This window comes from Lissotriton helveticus, chromosome 8 (assembly GCF_964261635.1).
Source record: "Lissotriton helveticus chromosome 8, aLisHel1.1, whole genome shotgun sequence".
NCBI classification, from domain to species: Eukaryota; Metazoa; Chordata; class Amphibia; order Caudata; family Salamandridae; genus Lissotriton; species Lissotriton helveticus.
The window spans coordinates 1,651,802,688-1,651,823,519 of NC_136069.1; the positions used below are offsets into that span (position 1 = coordinate 1,651,802,688).

A 20,832-nucleotide genomic window follows, 5' to 3' on the forward strand; every position below is an offset into this window, starting at 1 on the left:
CCCTACTGTTGCATCCTTTGGAGTTGGAATAGTAATTTTTTCCCCTACGCTATCCAAAGCTTTCCCTACTGTTGCACTCTTTGGAGTTGGAATAGTTATTTTTCCCCCTACGCTATCTAACCATTTCCCTACTGTTGCACCCTCTGGAGTTGGAATAGTAATTTTCACCCGTACGCTATCCAACGCTTTCACTACTGTTGCACCCTCTGGAGTTGGAATAGTAATTTATACCCGTACGCTATCCAACGCTTTCCCTACTGTAGCACTCACTGAAGTGGGAATAGTAATTTTTCCCCCTACGTTATCCAACTCTTTCCCTACTGTTGAAGTCTCTGGAGTGGGAATAGTAATTTTTCCCCCTACGCTATCCAACGCTTTCCCTACTGTTGCACCCTTTGGAGTTGGAATAGTAATTTTTACCCTTACGCTATCCAACACTTTCCCTAATGTTGCACTCATTGGAGTGGGAATAGTAATTTTTCTCCCTACGCTATCCAACGCTTTCCCTACTGTTGCACTCTCTGGAGTGGGAATAGTAATTTTCCCCCCTACGCTATCCAACGTTTTCCCTACTGTTGCACCCTCTGGAGTTGGAACAGTAATTTGCCAACCTACGCTATCCAACGCTTTCCATACTGTTGCACCCTTTGGAGTTGGAATATTAATTATTATTTTTACGCTATCCAACGCTTTTCTTACTGTTGCACCCTTTGGAGTTGGAATAGTAATTTTTACCCATACGCTATCCAACGCTTTCCCTACTGTTCCACTCACTGGAGTGGGAATAGTAATTTTTACCCATCCACTATCCAACGTTTTCCGTACTGTTGCACTCTCTGGAGTGGGAATAGTAATTTTTACTCTTACGCTATCCAACGCTTTCCCTAATGTTGCACTCATTGGAGTGGGAATAGTCATTTTTACATACCCGCTATCCAACGCTTTCCCTACTGTTCCACTCACTGGAGTTGGAATAGTAATTTTTACCCACCCGCTATCCAACGCTTTCCCTACTGTTGCACTCTCTGGAGTGGGAATAGTAATGTTTACTCTTACGCTATCCAACGCTTTCCCTAATGTTGTACTCATTGGAGTGGGAATAGTCATTTTTACATACCCGCGATCCAACGCTTTCCCTACTGTTGCACTCACTGGAGTTTGAATAGTAATTTTTACCCTTACGCTATCCAACACTTTATCTACTGTTGCACCCTCTGGAGTTTGAATAGTAATTTTTACCCTTGTGCTATTCAATATTATTTATATTTATTTATGTATTTAAGATGTTACATAATGTTGTATTTAATTAATTTTAAAAATATTGAAAGTATATTTAATTGTTGTTATTTATTAAATATAATTATTTTTTATTATTTATGTTATTATTTTATGAGTGTTGTATGTTTAATTTGTAGTATTTTTTAATATTTTTTAATTAAGTGTATATTATAATTAATTAAGTATATATTATATATTGTATTTTTAATTTTAATTAAATGTTTAATAGTAAATATGTATTATTTATTCATTTTAAACATTATAACAAATTTTAACATAAGTTTAAATTATATATAAGTATTATTTACTTAATTTTACCTTTTTTTTTAACAGAAAAAAGAACGATATTTTTATTTACGATATTTTTAACATCGATATTTTAGTTTCGATATTTTTGTACTTACCATGTTGTAGATAGGGTGTCGATATACTTGCCTTCGATATTCCAGCATCGATATTTTGTCTGTCGATATTTTCAGCCTCGATATTCTGTCAGAGATTCCTTCTGGCAGGTTAACCCCTGAACTGTTTGCCTGGTCTTATTAAATAATTATAGTGATTTCTGGTCTTTGCGCACTTTGACACTGTGGCGCAGTGTAAAGTGCGTGCACTCCCTGAGTGCGTGGGTGAGATTGGCCTGCCCTCCCGTAGGAATGCAATGGGAATGTGTGTGTCCCTGGTAGTTCCTGATGCGTGGGGATTGCTGATGCGAGTTTGGTATGTGCGGACTCGTGTGATTAAATGCTGCGCAATGATGCGTGCAGCGTGTTTGTGTCTAATATGGAAGTGCCACTTCTGGAAGTGTGCCTGTCTGTGCAGTGAATGTGCTGGCTTGTGATTGCCTGAAGCTGGCTGGTGTGCCAGGCTCCATGAGTCATGATGGGTCTGCCTCGGTGGTGAGTATTGAGATTAGCATGTGTGATGTGAGGGAGTGGTGCACCCGGGACCTGAATAGGGCTGGGCTTTCCCCACACAATGCTGGCTCCGCCCCCTGTGGTGCGTCTAATCTCCCTAGCCTAGCCAGTGAAAGGAAAGGGTGGTTGAGCACATCACAGTGCTCCAAAACCAACTGCGACTGGTTTTTCCCCCACTCTGCACCCTGAGACAAAGGAATTCACTGTATAAAAAGGGGCTGTGTCCCCTTACAAAATCTCCTTGTGTCCTGATACTTGAATCTACCAGGGGCGTGCTGCTGCTGGGGCCCAGGGGAAGGCTTGCCTCCCTGGGCCCTGCCCAGCCCCTGGATGCCTGGGAGACTTTAGTCCCTTTGGACCCTTCTGCTTTGTCCCTGGATTCCTACTTTATCGTAAGGACCTTCTTGCTGTACTTTTTCAATGGTGACCTGGTGAGCGCTTGATTTTCCTTGTGGGAGCACTGTTTAACTCTTGCAGCGCTGGGCTGGGCGCTGTTGCTGCATTATGCCGCTTATTTTATTATTTACCGGCAGGAGCCCACCCTGCGTTATGCCCGAGTATCGTGACTGCCTTGCAGGTGCCACCCTGCATTATGTAGATTTATTGCTGTTTGAATTGCGGGTACCACCCCGCTCCTTGATTTATTTACCTTAAGGGTCAGATGGCTCCAACCTGTGCCGCAGAAGTATTGTTCTAGAGCCTAGAGGGCTCCAACCTTTTGCGCAGTTTGGTTTCTAGGGTCAGTGAGGGCCCTGTCGCAGTTTTGTGGTTTCCCAGCTGCCCAGCAATTAGTGGGCAGCTGCACCGTTTAGGTTTTCTTTCCTCCTAGGGACTTGTACTTTGGACTCAGGAGTGAGGTGCACTCCTTCGCCCCTACCTTGGCCTTCCCCAGCTGTGCAGCACTTAGTGCCAGCTGCAGCGTTTAGGCCCTGTTCTGTCCCTGTCCTCAGCTGCCCAGCAAGTAGTGGGCAGCTGCTACGTTTAGGTTTGTGGCGCAACCTGGACTTTGTTGTGAGTTATGTAGTGCTTAGGGTGCTAGGAAATGTACTGTGTTGTATGTTTTGCGCACCCTGTGTTCTGGTACCTCTGAATGTGTTTTTATGCATCATGTACAAAGTTGCTTTCCTTACACCGTTGAATGTATGTTTATGCATCATGTGTTTTCATCCCCTACACCTCTGAATGTTGTGATGCATCATGTGTAATGTTCCCATGTTTATACCCCTAAATGTATGGTGATACTTAGGTGGTTGTTTTCTCCTAGTACAGGTGTTACTAGTGAGGTCCTGGTTCCCTGCGTAATATTTTCATAAGGTGGTTAGGGTTGCGTAGGTGGTACGTAGGTGGTACTTACCTTTCACCAGTGGTTACTGGTTGTGTGCTACATCTGCTATTTGGTGCTACAATTTTTGTCCTACAGTGATTATTATTCTAAGTGCATATTCCTGACAGGGGTCCCTGTGGCCCTGTCCTGTACATATCCCCTGTAAATTCTGCCCGTGCCTGCTGGCACATTGTAAAGTGTGTGTTTTTATCTAATGTGTTTTGGTGTAATACAAAGGCTATTTTTATACATAACCTTGTGTGGGGTTTCCTTTGTGGTGGGCCTTGGGTGTTGTTGCTGGGTGCACGCGCAAACACTTAACTCACATTGCCTCCGAGTTTAGCCTTACTGCTCATGTCACGTTACCAAGGGGGTGAGCAGGGGTTATCTTGGCGTGTAACTCCCTTGCCCTGACTTAGAGTGGTGGTCTCTGACTGACTTTGGTGCAAGCCTTGGCCAGCCAGAGATCCCATTTCTAACAATTCGCAAGCAAGTTCTGTTATCGAAACTTGCAGCGGGGCCGCTCCATCGGATGAAATTCGGCGATTACTCAGATCGCCGCCCGGAGCGCTAAAGGCTGGCCGACATCTTCGTTGGCACTCAAGCCACGAACCCTACAGTTTAAACTTTAACCAAGCATAACATCATTATTGCCAAGTTGTTGATCAAGTCCAGTCCTGAGTCCATACCAGCACCCTGTGACAGCACCCTGAGGGAATACCCCTTCTCAGCAAGGGACCCTAGCGCCTTCTACAGCTTCTAGGCTACACCTTGCTGCAAAGTGTTGTGGACGGCCCTTGTGCCTAACCCAGACTTCAAGTAGGGGGAGAGGATGTAGCCTTACAGCTAGATCGGTCGACCTTGAAGCTGGGGAACCAGGTTCAAGTCTCGGCAATGACGCTCAACATTCTGTGATTCTGGGCAAATCACTTAATCTCCCCGTGCCTAACAAAAATGAATGTGTCCTTCTGTAACGAAACTGGTGCTCTTGTAAAGCGCTCTGATACCTGATTCTGGTCAATTCGCGCTATATAAAACTCTAAAAAAAAAAAGTGTCATGTCCAACCGCTGCTGACTCCTTGCCAGCCCATAGCCTGCCCTCCCCTATGCCCATATAACTGTGTGGTTGGTTGCCCCACGCCTATTGGTAACTTTAAACCAAGCTGACCAATCGGTGCCCGGCATTTTCACAGGCTCTGCTGTTACCCGCTCTCGGTTCGACCCCCTGGTAGGGATTTGTCCCCGCCGCTCATCGGTCTGGCTGTGCCTCCCCAGCCCATGTGCTCTCTAGCTCTGTGGCCATTTGGTACCAGTTGAACAGGCAACTCTCATCGCTGAGCTGCTTAATTCGGAGGATAGATGGATCTACAGATATACTGATTGCTGTGCACCAATCACAGCACCAGGGTGAAAAGGCCAAGCTGCTTGAGACCCATTTAAGATCTCCCACAAACTAAGGGGATGAGCTATTGCTTTTAGCATGACTGCTGCCTGCACGAAGAAAAAAGTTCTGGTCCAAAAAATAAGCGTACCACCAGCAAGAACCAGCGCAAATTAACCCATGAGCACACATGCCAAAATTTTGAACCAAGAAAGAGGAAGGAAAACAAATCCGCGGAATTCATCTTCTCCACTGACTAACATTGAAAGAAGACATTTTGGCAGGAGAGTTAAAATAAAGCCATTTTGAGCCTTAAACATTGGGATTGTGCCTCCTGAGTCAGTCTCTGAGACGGTATGCGTGAGTACCATTTCAACCCTCCAGAGCTACCTGAGGATTCAGACTCTACAAGGGAAGCTCTTGATGAATACGTGGGTAAGCCACCTTGTTGAGTGTAATCGAGGTAGAGGAAGTACCCGCTCAATTGACATTACATTCCTATTTGGGGGTCCCATTACTCTTAAGGGTGGGAGCAGACCAAACAATCGGACAGCTAAATACTGGTTTTGTTTTCCTTTTTTATTCAAACACACACCCTTTGCATACACCCTCGTACATATACACCTGCAAGTATAGGTAGTAGGGTGAAAAGAGCAACTAACTATGGGCGCGCTCCTAGAACGGCATGAATAGGTCGAACTGAATACAGAGGATCATACCGCAGCATTCAGTTCGTTTTTAGGTCGAGCCTGCGCAGCGCATGTGCTGCTGCGAGGCGCCCACTCTCCGCCCATATTTTTTATAGGCTTGTGTCATTCTCCTTCGTAAATGCTGGCTTCCGAGTCGTTATTAGGCTTGTTAGTCCCTCCTTGGTACAGCCTTGTCTGCATTTATTACCTCCCATAACAACTGGGCCTTTTACTGGTGTTGTTACATGGTCGGCTTTATAAGTCGTGAGCACTATTTTATTTAATGCTCTTCCCCCATTACCATGCAGCAGACCACCCGCTTGAATTTTTTACTAATGGTGGTCCACTTTAACTATAGCGGCCGTGTTTATTTCTTTATACTAGCAGCAGCGTCTGAATTTTGCGGCCTGCTTATTTATTTTGTTTACTAGTGTCCATGCTGCACTTTAACATTCATAGAGGCAGCGCCCCTGTCTTTACACAAACCGCCTCTAAAAAAAGGTATGTGGCCAAGATTATAGTGAAAGAGCGGCCTAGAGGCTTAATAAAACATCTGTTTGTTAACTTGACAAACGGATGCTTTTTTTTTGTCAAAACCCCCATGCAGCGGTTGTACTTTAATGTCAGACACGCCCCTTTCTTTAGGCGTGGCTTGTTTAAAGTAAGGGGCGTGGCCTTCATGACTGTGAAAGGGCCGTATGGGAGCTAGTAAAAATCGAATATTTGCAATGCAACAGGTCTCACATTTGCGAGAATTTAAGCTATTGCATTGTCAATACCTCAAGCTCTTGCTAATGCGAGACCTATTGCATTGCAAATGCTTGTGTAAACTTACCATATGCAGACTGCAATAAAAGAGGCCGCTCTACCACTAGGTAAACTTTAGCCTACATGCAGAGTTTCCTGAAGTTCTTTGACACACAGTCCACAGGAGCCTCCTTCTCACAAAGGATCCATCACCAGTAAGACCTGTCCACTTAGAAACCAAGGCCCATATTTATCAATATTTCATGCAACACAATGCAGTGATCCACCTTGCTGTGCCGTGTGAAAAAGAGAGTGCAGGAATGCACCACATTGAAATTATACAATGCATTCCTGCTCGCTGCTGCTGCTGCATAACTGGAACCCTTGCATGGTGCAAGGGTGCACGCATTGTAGGCAGGATTGTTTTCATGCAGGAATGGACACCTTCCAGCACACAGATCATCCTGAGAGGTTTTTTCCTCTTAAGAGGAAAAACGAGGAGAAATAAAGATCTTGTTTAATTGCCTCTGGCGGGGAGGTGTACAATTCTGATGCATTTGCAGGTCTACCAGTGTTGGTAAATCTAGGCATATGTCTGAATGCATGGCTGTATGTGTGGAAACACCCACACTCCATCCACGGAACACCGCCCTACTGCAAAGTAACAGAAGGCAGTGATTTGCGCTGCCTTGCGTTACTCTAGATTGGTAAATCTCACGTAGGTTTTGCGTTGCCCTTGCGTCCTCTTGTGTTGTGCAAGGGCGACACAAAACCTTGATAACTATGGGCCTTAGGGTCCACCAAGATGCCCCCCGAGAGCTGCTACTTAGGAGTCCACCTTACAAAAAAATATTGAGCGCACCTTACAAAAAAATATTTTATCCAAGGTGAGAAACGGACCCGAAGATGAAGCATGCCAGATGGATGGGCGAGGGTCCAGCATCCTTACAAAGAAGAACTTAAATGTAATTATAGAATGTTGCAATATACCTAAATAACTTGGAGGAACAAGATATCCTGTGTTACTCATGCTCTATGTATTTCACAATATTACTTTGTAGGCCCCATAGCCTGTCAGTGTGATGGCTGCCATGGCTCTCAGGCCAGGTGACCCACAGATTGCTACATTGGCAAACACCAGGCAGGTGAACCCTTTTCAGCCAAACTCAAAACTGGAGCCTCATCAGAAGCATCACCCATCACTGAAGAGGTTCAGTTGTGTAGAGAGCCAGAGCAGTAACTGGTGGGGACCAAAACATGGACGGCAGCAGTGAGCAGAGAGAGAACATGTCTATTGCCTAGTTTGGGGGAAGGTTTAACCCCCACTGGTGGAGAAAAAGCATTGCCTCATGCACATTAACTCACCCTCACTCTCTCCCTCACAGCCACCGGACGAAGCTCGCTGCGGCCTTCGCCAGAGTGCGGATCCGGAGAGAGGTCTCGTCCCTTTCAGGCCTCCTACCAGAGTTTGTGCAGAAATGCCAAAACATGGCAGGGTCGGTGCCATTCTACGCCTGGGTGAACAAGATGAAAATCAGGTGAGGAGCCCAACCAGCGTGCACTGCAGGGGCATCGTGAGCATGATGGGTGATGGTCCTGGCTGGATCATGTGTGACACTTCATGGCATGCTCTGGGGGAGGCATTCTAGGACAATGTGCTAGGAAATCTTACAGGCTGGAACTCACTTTGAAGACTTACTACTTGTACAAGAAATACTGCAGTGAAATGCTGATGCTGATGCACTGTGCTTTGTATCCACCGTTGTTACACATGAAGCACCAGTGTTTAGAAGACATGGCCGCATTAAGCAGCCTATCACTGTGTGACCTTAAGCAAAGGAGCGTTGGTATGTGTCAATAGCCTTCGCCATCTGCACTGTTTATCACCAAGAGAAAGGCTCTGTGGGTGGACCATGCGTTGGGACCGGACTGTCCCCTGTGTGCGTGTGCAGACATGTACCCCGTGCCCTGAGTAAACTGTATCCTTGTCATGCATGTACTGAGAGGCCTGGGTGTGTTGAAAGTACTGACACCCAGATCACGGTTCTCCGGTCTTAGGGAGCACCTCAAACACATCCCTAAGGGAAGGGATAAAGTCGCTGGGCGTAATCATGGGGAGGTGGGGACCGTATGTTGTTTTTCAGATCCGCAGTACATACAGATATTTTTTCAGTTCTTGAAGAGTGAACTGCGCACCTGCCTCACTCAAGTCCATTTCCACTACCATAAAGTGCTCAAGTGCTCAGATCCTGCAGTGACATCCTTGGGAGAGTGGTGTTTGCATGGGTAGTGTGACTCCCTGATGAATACGCGTGATGGCCAGTGTGGTCCACTTACGGATAACAGGCCTGCCGTATAACGTTAAACGCTTTCTGTATGCAGATCCCCTCTCATGCCCCCCCACTCCTCCCCCCCTCCACCCCCCCCTGTAAAATACTGATTTCAGTGAATAGGACATTGGTAACCATGGCAGCCATTATTAGGATTGTGGTGGTTGATGTAAGTGCTCTCCTGAGCTCCTTTGGTCACAGAGCTGACACAGGCTGCTGGGGGCAGAATGCTTCCAGCTTATTCTAGAAGGGGGAATGCAGATTTAAAGAGTTTTGGGAAAGGGATGGGCTCCCCTAAGGCACAGAAGTAAGTATGGCTGCGTGTGCATGCATTAAGTCTTACTAATATAAGTGGGGCACTTGGTCAGAGATTGTATGGAGAGCCTGGCGAAAGAGGAAGCCTCTTGGGCCGGTGGTCCCTCGGATGATGACAGCTCTGTAGGGTAGCCTGAGCCTTGAACTAAGGGACACCAGGCTTAGCCCGAGTTGCTGGATGGACGGTCACTCATCTCAACGGATGCCTTCCTGCACAAAAACAGTAATTTCCTACTTTCTATGTGTGCTACAGAATGCAGCACACCTAGAAAAAGGAAAAAACGAGGAGACAACAAAGTATTTCTCCTCATTGCACCCCCCCTGGGGAGATGCAGCATTTTGACGCATTGTCAAGTTTACCAGTCATGGTAAATCTGGGAATTTGCAAAAATCCATGGGTGGATGCTTGGGAACACCCACGCAACCACCCACTGAATGCCTACCTGGGGCAGAGTACCGCATTGTTACTCTTCATTTATCAAGCCATGAAGGGCCATGAAATGTGGCTTTGCGTGGCTCGATAAATCTGACTTAATTGCTGTGTCACCCATGGGGCACAAGGGAGATGCAACACAACGATCGATATGCCCCCAGAGCTCTCTGAGGAAGGCGGAAGACAATATCATACATGAAATCCAGCTACACATCAGTGGGCAACAAAAACGTGTTATTAAAACACACTTCATTCCGTACCGGAGCAGGTGGCCAGTAAGAAGCCTTGCTATGTGGACAATTTAGATATCTCCTTGAATTCTCCCCAAAAGCCCCTGACCTGATCCACTTCAGGTTTAATCTTTGTTAGGCCAGTCACGAGGCATACTTCGGAGACCTTCCCACAGGCAATAATAGGCCTCATCTAACCCTCTTACAGCTGAGCTCTCTCCCACTAGTTGCATACACAACACGGCTCTAAGGAAAGCCAAGGTACTTTGTCGACAACCATGCTTTTTCCAAAAGTTCCTGATGCATCAGGGACTTCTGGTTAGAAGACATACTGTGGCAAACTCTGCTCTACTTTCCAAGCTCCAGAATCCAAAGCTGCAGCTGGAGGTTACATTCAGTACTGAGCAGCAAAACGTTCCTGCAAGATTTTCCAGTTCCTGTGTAACTTTTTAGGGCATCATCACCTCCCCAAAACTGACCCCCATATAGGGCTCGGAAAGACCCTCCTCAGGTAGAAATGTACCAGTTAGGGCCATTGGGCCTTTCCATGCAGCCGATGAGCCAATACAGGATGTGACGTGTCCAAAGCGCTCTTATATTTCTACATCCGGGACCCATACACGAGTTCTGGTCAGGAGGAGGCAAACCTCATTAAATGAAACAGAAGCCTTGCTTCATGGTTGATAATTTAGACTTCATCTGCCCAAAGCGCTTCAGAAGATTTGTTGAAAATTATATCACTTTAGGTTTCCAGGTCTGGCCTTTGGAGACCGCTTTACCTGACGTGTGCTGCATCCTTTTTTTAAAGGAAAAATACGTCATCATAGAGAGGCTTTTACTGAGGGGTATTTATCCATTGTTCTGTTAAATTGGCATTCTGGCTTAGCTTTTGCTCATCACAGAAAACAGCATGAGGCAACGAGTAAGCCCTCTTCAGCAACTGACCTCTTTCGTTGTCAACAACAGCAGGCACCCTGTGCACAATGTCTCCTTCCATTCAGAAAGGAGTGCCATAACTTGTGGGGTAATATATTTTTTTTAATGTATTTCCAGTTATTTTTTATTCATCTGTTTTGCGAAGGTCTGGTGGCATTCCACACGCAGCTGCAGGGCCTCTCACTTTGGTTCATGCGCGGCATTCACAAATATTTTCTTTATTTACCAGTAGCAGAAACCGTTCCGAAATGGCCATCCAGGTGTGAGAATGCGTCCACATTCATGGGCGGTCGCCATAATTCTTCTTTTATTCTTATTTAATTACATTTTTTGTTCTGATGGTGGGCAGCAGTAACACACCCAGATGCAAGACCCCTCACTTCGCTTTTCATGGGCACCATTCTCTGCATTTAAATTTTTTTTAATCTAAAACCATTTCAGACATACTCGCGCTGCACATGCAATCACATGCATAAGTGGCCATCTTGAATTGCTTTTAAAGTTGATAATAGAAATACTTTCAAGATAATAGAGCGCACAGGCGCAAGCGTCGGCACATATCTCGAAATGTGTTCTATACTTTATTACAAAAAACATTTCACAATGGCCGCCAATGTGTATATATATATGCATGTACACTCTTCAGATCAATCCTGTAATGTTTTTTAAAAAAAAAGTTAGGTATTACTAAAAGCACACAGCCAACCCCAAAAATACAAGCATTGGTAAAGCCAGTAGTTCCATGGTTTACCAATAAAGGACAGACCTTTTGGCTTTGTGAAGGCTTTGTTTTTTGTTGTTGCATTTTTACTTAACCTGCTAGTTGAGGTAAAGCGAACAATGGGGTCATTGAGGATTTGCACTCCTTTAAGTGCAAATGAGCAACCTTGTTTGAGGCTATTCAGAGCTGGTAAAGTAGGCGAGTGTTTCCCTCACTCTTGAGCTGCACACGGGCCCACCTGTTGGAGTGAAGCTCTGACAGAAGGTGCCAACATTTAGGATCTAATTCAATCTCTGCAGCTTCTCGCAGATCCGCTCCCTGTGACCCTGTCAGGCGTGGATGAGTGTCTATGAAATAGACATGCATGTTTTGGGCCTTTCCACAGGTATTGAGGCACCATGTTCTTTAATATTATGCCCACACTTTGGCAAGAAGGGTGTGCTGTGATTCCAGTTTGAGCTCTGCTGATGATGTGATGCTGCAAGGCCCACATTAAAAAAAATACCAGCAAGACATCTGCATAGATTTTTACCTGCATTAAAAACCCATCAGAAGCTGGATCATCAAGGGCACCACTCTTGGTGAACAAATACCGTCATCAACTACTACTGACAGCGTAGCGGACCTCCAGGAATCCTTGCTCTTTACGTAGATTGACAGTGATCCTAACAGGACCTGCTGCTTGGGAGAGTGTTGCCTTTTGTCTAATTTTCTCTACCATAAATGTGGATGCATCGAGTTCTGATCCTTTTTAGATCACACTCCCGGATTGTCCCCCTCTTTACACGACACTGTTTGTGAGACAAATGATTCAGCAGTTGAAATAAGGGTATCAAGAATATTTATATAAATGAGGCATAGTTGTGGCTTATATAAATGAGGCATGTTTTTGGCTCCAATAGTTACACGCTAGAAGTAGTCCTGTTGCTTCTACTATTCGTCAGGAGCGGCACCCCTGTAATGGGGGAGGAGCATCACGACACTGCTCAGACCAGCAGATGATAAATAAAATAATAATAATAAAACAATGTTATCATTTTATTGATCACTGCCTGACAGAGTTGATGCCACTCTGAGGGAATGAGTGGGGGCATGGCAGGGAGGAGGAATGGTGGGCATTGTAAGTGCGCATATCGATTTGGCCAGCCGTCAAAGGATGGCCAAACCGTCATGTGCGCTTAAGTTTCTCCAACTCAGCTGTGTTGCACAGCCGGGTGGAGAAAGGGCAGAGGTTCCATGTGTTTGAGCGAGCATCAGATCAGCCTGCCCAGGCCAATCCTGGCGCTTCTCTCATGCTAGCTATAGTATGAGAGCAGCGTCTGCATTGGCCTTTCGGGACAAGAGGAGTACTGAGGCGGCCAGTAGCATCAGCGGGAGTGGCAGGTAAGTCTTGTGATTTTATTTCTATTCCCTAACCCACCCCCGCGCTGCCCTACCACTTTATATGTGTGACAGCCACCACTGCTATTCACCAGGCCTTATGAAATCTATTGCCAGAAATGTAGAATATTTCACAGCATAGGGGAGTTGTCCTTCATCATGCATCTTGTGTCAATATAGCCCCCAAAATCACAAAAGAGTTTATCCAAATGATTACAGATCAGTTTTGTATTTAATGTGGTATCTTGTCACTGCATCTGTGAGCCTATTGCATTATTTAAGAGTTGTCTCACTCTCTTTATTTGTGCCTCTCCTGCTTTTCACAGGGTGGAAGATGCCCTACTCTCACTTGGAAAACTTGGGCTGTCTCAAGTTAAGAGAAGTTCAGAGTTGAGGGGCCACACATTCCTATTGGACAAAGACTGTGATGATGTCATCGCCTTCCCCGCAGGTCTTCGGGACCTGCTCTGTGACTCCAACCTGGTCTCCAGCAAGTCCCTGGTGGTGCAGGTAAGGAGATTCTGGCCAACAGAAGCAGGGAGGAGTTTGCTAGAGAACTCACCCCACGATGTAATAACTACCCGCATTTTACAAGCGGAGAGAGCACATTTGAGTTTCACAAGTAGCAAATAGGTCATCACACTTGTTTTTTTGCTATTCACATTTTCCTCACATAATCACCTTTTCTGGATAAATTCTCTCCTGTCATGCTTTCCTTGAACGTAAATGTGGCGGAATCTGTAATCTGTGACGCTAAACCACTTTTCCACATACCAAATCTCTTCAACAAGCTGAAAATGTCTATCCCACTAGTAATGGTGGTTTTGCATCCAGTGGCGGCCGCCACATTCAAAAGGTAGTGAGGCGGGGGGGGGCACGTGGGGGGGGGCACGTGGGGGGGGGCACGTGGGAGGGGGAGCGCGGGGGAGGGGTAAATGTACAGGAATGTAAATGTAAATGTACAGGAATTTATATAGCGCAAATCACCAAGCGGTTTCTAAGCGCTTGCTTAGGGAACCCGTCCTGGTATTCCCCTGAGAGATAACCACGGCAGGGTATCCGCAAGGTGAAAGCCAGGCATCCCGCCGCGAGGGGCCGTTGTGGAGATTAAGCAAGCTATTGCCCAGAGTCGCAGAGTGTGAACCCGTGAATCGAGTAGGCACCGGAGCGAGAATTGTCGAGTCCATGGACATATTAGGACTCAAGACCCCGCCGAGCCGGGAATTGAACCCTGGTCCCGGGCTGACCTCTGCTTCCAGGTCTGCCTACTCTAACCAGTGAGCCACATTTATCATTTAAAAAAAAGAAAAAACGTACCTTAAGTTACTAGCCGCGTCCCGCCGGGTGTTCCCTCTTCCATGTCCCAGCAAGCACTGGGGCTGCATGAGACTCCCTCTCCGATCCCCACACTGCAGAGCAGCGTGGAGATTAGCCTGAGCAGGCTGAAAAGATGCTCTGCTCAGGTGACGGAGCCTGTGGGGTTTCTCCAGCCAGGCTGCTCAATACAGCTGGGCTGGAGAAACCTAAGTGCGCATGTGTGTTTTGGTGGTCCAGAGACTGCCGGCCAAACACATATGCGCACTTAGAGAGTGCACATAGCACTCCTCCTACCCCCTCCCTGCACACGCTGGCCGAGCCAGCAGCTTGAAAATAAAACAATGAAATATTTAATATTTTTGCTGATGGCTCTGCCAGTGGGGCTATGCTCTTCTGCCATTGCGGAGTAACAGTACCAGTTTGCATCCCTTTCCAAATCACAAACAAGAAGGGGCATGTTACAAAGAAATGTACCAATGGGTCGTGACCTCAATTGTGGTTGTAAACCACTGAAAACTTACCAACTCTCAAAGTTGGAGTGACAACTAATAGTGACATCATTAACCCCCTGCTTTAGATGCTAAAGTGGGCGTTGCCACAGTGCCTGGTGCCAATCTAGTTGAGTCACATGCAATATTTATTTGTTATATAATGAACTTTTCTCTCTGAAGGTATTCAGACAATAGCTCATTAAACTCACAAAATAAATTCAGGGCAGGACTTGGGTGGGGGAAATGGCCTTTACTCTGCGCCCAAACCACGCTGTGCCTTAACAGCAAGGACCGAACCATGAATGCGTCTTTACAATGCATTCCATCACCATGCAAATTGTTAAAACAACTTACCTTAGGAAAAGCGTTGTTGGATTGATGTTGGACTAAGTCCATCACTTTCTCTACTGATGCCCAGACTGGAGTAAATTATACTATTCCAACCCCAGCGCTTTGAAATGAAATTAAAAAGCATTTGTAGAGTGCACCTATACTTCAGAGAGTGTCCAGGCACTGAAGATAGGGAATCCTGCCAGCAGAAAGTGATCATATGATTCAAGTAGTGGACAAGCCAGGTTGTTATCTTCTTTCTGAAAACAGGAAGCTCTGAGGTAACAGGGAGTTCCCTAGGGAGTTTATTCCAGGCCTTCGAAACAAGAAAGGCAAAAGATCTTCCACCAATTGTAGCCCGGTGAATTTTAGTAATACTGGCTAAGAGGCTGTGTGTAGATCACTATAACGAGTTGCATTGTAAATTAATGCGTTATAAAGATGCATTCGTTGTTCGGACCGCATTATTAAGGCAGGTGTGACCTACGCCTGCGTGGTTCCAACATACAACCCTTGGGTGGGTGTGGCTTCGAGACTGTTATTTTCAGTGAAAGAAATTATACAAACATGGAAGAAAGGACAGAGAGACTAGGAAATAGAGCCAGTGGAAGAGAGGTAAAAAACGAAAAAAGCAAATTGAGAAAAAGAAAGGTGTGTAGATACGAATGGCAGAGAAGAGAGGAAGGAAGAAGAGAAGAAATAATGCAAGGCAAAAAGAAGGATGGAAAGAATGAAGAGTTAAAAGAACAAAGGAAGGAATTGTGCAAAGATAGATGGGAGGATGGAAGGATCAACTGATAAAAGGCTGTATTGAGGATGGCTGGAAGAAAGGTGGATGGATGGAGGCGTTAAAGGATGAATGAATGGAAGAGTGAAAGGATGGCTAGGTTCGTGAATGGATGGATAGATGTGTGAATAGAAAGATCAATGGATGGGTGGAAGGGGGAAAGATTGGCTAGCGGGATGAAAAGATAAATGAATGGAAGCGTGAAATGATAGAAGAATGGAAAGGTGAAACAATTGCTGTATGGAAATATTTTATAAAGTAGCATTTGTCTCATTAATGGACATGTCATCTTTTATAAAGAAGCATTGACAAAGGCATAGGTCTCGCATTCGAAAGGCTAAATTAGGTGGAAAAACAGAATTATTCCACAACGGCTTCTAGTGCTTGACAGTGCATGCGTACAAGCGGCATTTGGCATATTATTGGAAAGTTTTATTTACCATTGCATGATGTCCAACAGCCATGTTTTTTTAAGGTAATTGAATAAAAAGTATGAGTGATGCTGTACAATAGAAGTATACAACAAGGAACAGGGTTGGATTGGGATGAAAAATCGGCCCGGGCATGCTAAAAAAAAAAAGTGGCCCACATTTGCATATCGCCTTTCCGCAAACCACTGTTTCTGCGAAATTTAATAAAAAAAGGGGGGGATGGGGGGGTTAAACAAATGCACGGATTACTGGACAACCATCTACCTCGAGAAAGGCCACTCAGGCACCCACTCGGTTGCTGGTGCAATGCAGAAACTGCCCAAATGGGCTCCCCAGGCTGCTCAAAAGCAGCCCACAGCTCGAATTCAGATACCGGCCCCTCGAGCATTGCCTGTGTGTCCGCGTTACCAATACGACGCAGACAAGGATCCAACTGATCAAATAATCTCTGAAAGGGAAACACACAGAATGGCAGAAAACCCCCGTAACACTTAAAATATAGATTGAGATGGATGTTTTCCAAGAAGCACGCTAATTACTTCAGCAATACGTGAATCAATTGATCACGTTTTTTACCCAGATTTAATCCCTAATCCTAATTATCTTCAAGACAAGACTCTACGATTGAGGCAAACTCTTTTCATGCACCCCTGGTGTCTCACCTCCTTTATCTCTGGAGTGTCCCAGCCCACGAAACTATCTCACATTGTATATTGAACAGTGTTTATACTAAGGTTGTCTTGTTCTGGACCTGAGGAAGACACCGCTGTAAGGATTGAGCAACTTCATTAATTATCTGGGGTCGAAACGTGGACATTTTGGACCTGTACTAAAACTCTCGGCCCAGCAGCGGACAAACACATTAGGCATTGACAGCATCGCATTACTTGGGCCATTTAGTTAGTCTCCAAATATTCATGTTAGACAGGTTCATTTCACCCATGTAAATGTTGTATATTTTGTATATTTGGAAATGTCCACCCTTCACATCTCCTTCACTTCACGAGCACTATCCTGAGCACTTCAGTCATCTTGTCACGATGGAGCAACCACTGTAATTACGAATTGATGAATAAGCATATAGAATAATACTCGTCAATATAAACATTTTGTTGACAACCAAGTTCAACCTGGTCATTCTATGCTTTAAGTGTTACAGGGGTTTTCTGCCATTCTGTGTGTTTCCCTTTCAGAGATTCTTTGATCAGTTGGATCCTTGTTGTATGTATCATTTTTTTTTTATTTTATATTTTTTTTTATTAAGTATAACACAAGAGTAGAAATATACATATCGGGCATCGTCCAATGGAACATATCATAACAGTGAACTGGCAAATCAAATACGAGAATACACAACAGTTATAGGCATCTGAAAGACATCACTAGTAAATTAGAGCTGAGATAAAACAATACGGTACAGATAGCCTCAAGCAAACATCCTTGGATCCCGTCCACCCAGAATACAGAATATGAGAGTCCAACACTTGACACCCGGATATGAGGATTAAACGATCAGGAGAATATGCCACATCTCTTGTGAAGAAGGGAAAAGGGACACAGAAGGGTCATAGAACAAAATAAAGGAAAGAAAAAGAAAAAAAAAAACAACCCCCACCCTACACCCCTGCAAATGGCTATGACCTAACCCCACTAGCAGCGTGCCTGTCGCCCACTAAACTAACCCCAAGGAAGGGAAAAGACGGAGGAGGAGAATCGTAGAAAACAAATACACTCCCGGTCTCCTGTGCCCCCCGCCAGAAGCAATCACCCCGAAATATAGTCAAACCAACATATAGCAAATTTACAGACCAAACGGGGGAATGTAACAATGCACCACCCAACTCCCGTCACGTTATAGGTACAATCCCGGCATCGAGTCAAGCTATATTATCGAACCCAAAACTCAAGTTCAACCCTGGCCAGTACGGTACTTTACGAGAGTCTTTTCCACTCGAACCCCCATTTCAATTGAAAATGCAAAACGACCGTCAAAGTTCACATTGGTGGTACAGGCTCGGCAGACTGAAAGATAGTCACGATTTCCACAAAAGGAGCGAAGGACAGTGTCAAGAGATGTCAAGTCTGTCCAACAGCCACTGAGGAATTTGTAACGGCACAGAGGACTGTCCATATCCAAATGAGACGGCAGCAGGATTGAGCAGGGAACGCTAGCGACAAGCACGGGCTCGCTAGCTGTGAATTGGGAGTCAACAAAGCACAGTAAATCCGGGTTATGCCCGGGGACCTCGATCTCAGGCGTACATTGCACCGCTGGTACCAGTGATGGATGAGAGCTTAACGGAGAATCATGGACCGGTCCCCAAACACCGTCCACTTGCATGCTCAGTGTCCGGAATACATCGGTGATCTGTGAGTGGAGCGCCTCAATGGAGGCCATGACGGCCTGCAGCGATGGCGTACCTTCCATCCGCCCCATCCCCTCTCACGAAGAGGCAGAGCTGGAGTCGTACCCCGGAGGCCGGCCTCTCCGGGGCAACAGGTCACGCAAATCCAGCAATCACAGTGGGCGCTCTCCGTCGTGTAGGATCAACATCGTCGCCAGTAGCGAGGGCCCCGGCCCGTCAACCCCGGGAGGTCAGCAGGGTCTCCGGGCGCCGGGCCCCCAGACACGGCAGCCGGTGCGATACGTTGTTGTGTGCACGGTGCAGACCGTTCATGATGCCACCATCCGAAAACAAACAGGTTACGAGACACTCAGGGGGACCGGGCTCAGTCCAGGTCCAGCGGCCGTTGTTGATCAACTCCAACCCGGATGAGCTAGAAATCGAGGCCCGGCTTCCACACGATGGTAGGCCGAGAATTGGAACACGGCATATCTTCGGCATCCGATAAGATAAAAACCTCAGGATTACGCCTTTAGAAGCAGAAATACTTCATGAACCCGGGAGTCTGGTGCGAGTTCAGGATTAATAGCAGGATATATGAGCTGCTGGCGGAGGTCGGCGGAGCCGGGAGCTTACGTGGCCATCTTGGTTGCTGCTCGTTTCTCTCCTCCGTATGTATCATTTTTGACCTATTTCCAACTGATATCAGCTATACCCTATTGTTATGTAATCGCACAATAGAAGCAAGCAGCAAAGTATCTGTACCATGTTAACTGACAACAGGACACATCAATATTCTAATGATATGGAGTCGTTTCTGGATAAATTTGTAATTAAACCTTAAAGGTGTGCATTGTTTCAACCTCAAAAATGGGTTAATCACAAGCCTCCCCACGTCACTAATTTGTCACTGGTGTATATTTAGTGAATTACATCAACTGATCATATTTATTTACCATTCCAAGATGGACTAAAGCCATTTTTTAAAGGTAATAAAAGTATGAGTAATGCCGCACAAGAGAAGCAGCCCAGTATCAGTACTATATTAAATGACAATGGGACACATTTATGTTCTAAGGATATAGAGTCATTTCTTAATAACTGCGTAACTAAACCTCAAAGGAGTGTATTGTTTCAACCCCAAACCAATGGGATTGTTGAAAGATTTAATAAGAGCATTAAAGAAAGGATAACGTTGGCTGTAGCAAAGTTTGTCACTATTGGAGCTTTTTCCACACCCAAATCTAAACCAGGCCAAAAAATCAAGAGTAATCTTTCCTTCGACTTATGTACAGCCAAATGTCCATTCTGTGCAAGTTCAGTTCAGTTTTTTTTCTCAATAAGATGGCATTTCTCCCATTTCCCCTCCAACTCAATAATAGCCCCACTGTCTCTTCTGTGCTCACAACTGGGGGGCTTAACTGAGGGACTTTCCACTGTTTCAATAAGTTTCTTCCAGAACCTCTACTATACCCACAAATTTATTTCCAGGCTCTTGGACGCTATTCAGAAATTTCAGTTCATTCTTGATCCATGCCGGGTTTTGTGGAAGACACTGCTAATGCTAAAAACTCCAGTACCTAGATTTCCCTGCTCACTGCTTCATTTCCATCCCTGCAGGCCAAGGATGGGTGGAGGACTTCAGTACACCTGTGACTGGCAGGAGATAGCCTACTCACAACTAATGCTTGTGATCATAGTGAGTACTTTAAAGTCCCAGGTCCCTTTAGTCCAGCGTTGTTTATTGTAGCAGTGTTCCTGAGATTTTGCTATCCCAGTTTCCAGAATTTCTGAACGATGGTTAATACTGGTCCTTAGTGTTTCCATGTACTAGCTCCGCCTTCAGTGCTTCCTTGATTTTGGGGCTATTTAGTGCTTCCTTGAACTTTCACTCCTTCTGTGTTAACCTTTTCCCCAGGGCCTGCCATCTTCCTATTTACCTTAGTTCCAGTTTCTAGTTTGCTATCTCCCTATTTCTGCTGTTTTAGCTTCCATTCCCCTCGCATGGTTTGTTACTTGCATTCTGCCAACTGTGTCCTTTGTTTTCCCTCCTTCCTGTTAAGCACTCCTCCTTGCAAACTCCTTATCTATCGTATTTGTGTATTTAGTTCTACATTCTTATTACCGCCTTGCGTGTTCCTGTTCAATTGCCAGGATTTATGGACCCCACGGACAACCTAGGTGGTGTTTCTTGTCCACTGTGCGTATTGTTTTTTAGTTCTGTTTATAACATCAACATAGGTATCAGCTCCACAGACCCTGTCTTTGCATGTGTATCCAATATATGGATATTTGCAGTCAGAATCCGTAACTGCAATTGTGGATGAGAAACTTACTGAGCTTCAGTCTTACAGCGTAAAGCTCCTGAGTGCTTTACCCAACATCTCCTTTATTGTTAATGTTGTTATATGCACGTCTGTCTTGGGTGTTCATCTGAATGCCAAATTGCCCTT

At 45.4% G+C, this 20,832-nt stretch overlaps 1 protein-coding gene across 1 annotated transcript in view; it reads left to right on the top strand.

The window, feature by feature from the left end:
* Positions 1 to 20,832, top strand: part of LOC144772119 (putative methyltransferase NSUN7) — a 107,373-nt gene that overhangs the window by 43,284 nt on the left and 43,257 nt on the right. Inside the window, exons 4-5 of the mRNA XM_078656286.1 lie at positions 7,719 to 7,871; positions 13,005 to 13,188. Coding sequence (XP_078512412.1) covers positions 7,719 to 7,871; positions 13,005 to 13,188 — 337 coding nt within the window. The remainder of the gene's footprint in view (positions 1 to 7,718; positions 7,872 to 13,004; positions 13,189 to 20,832) is intronic.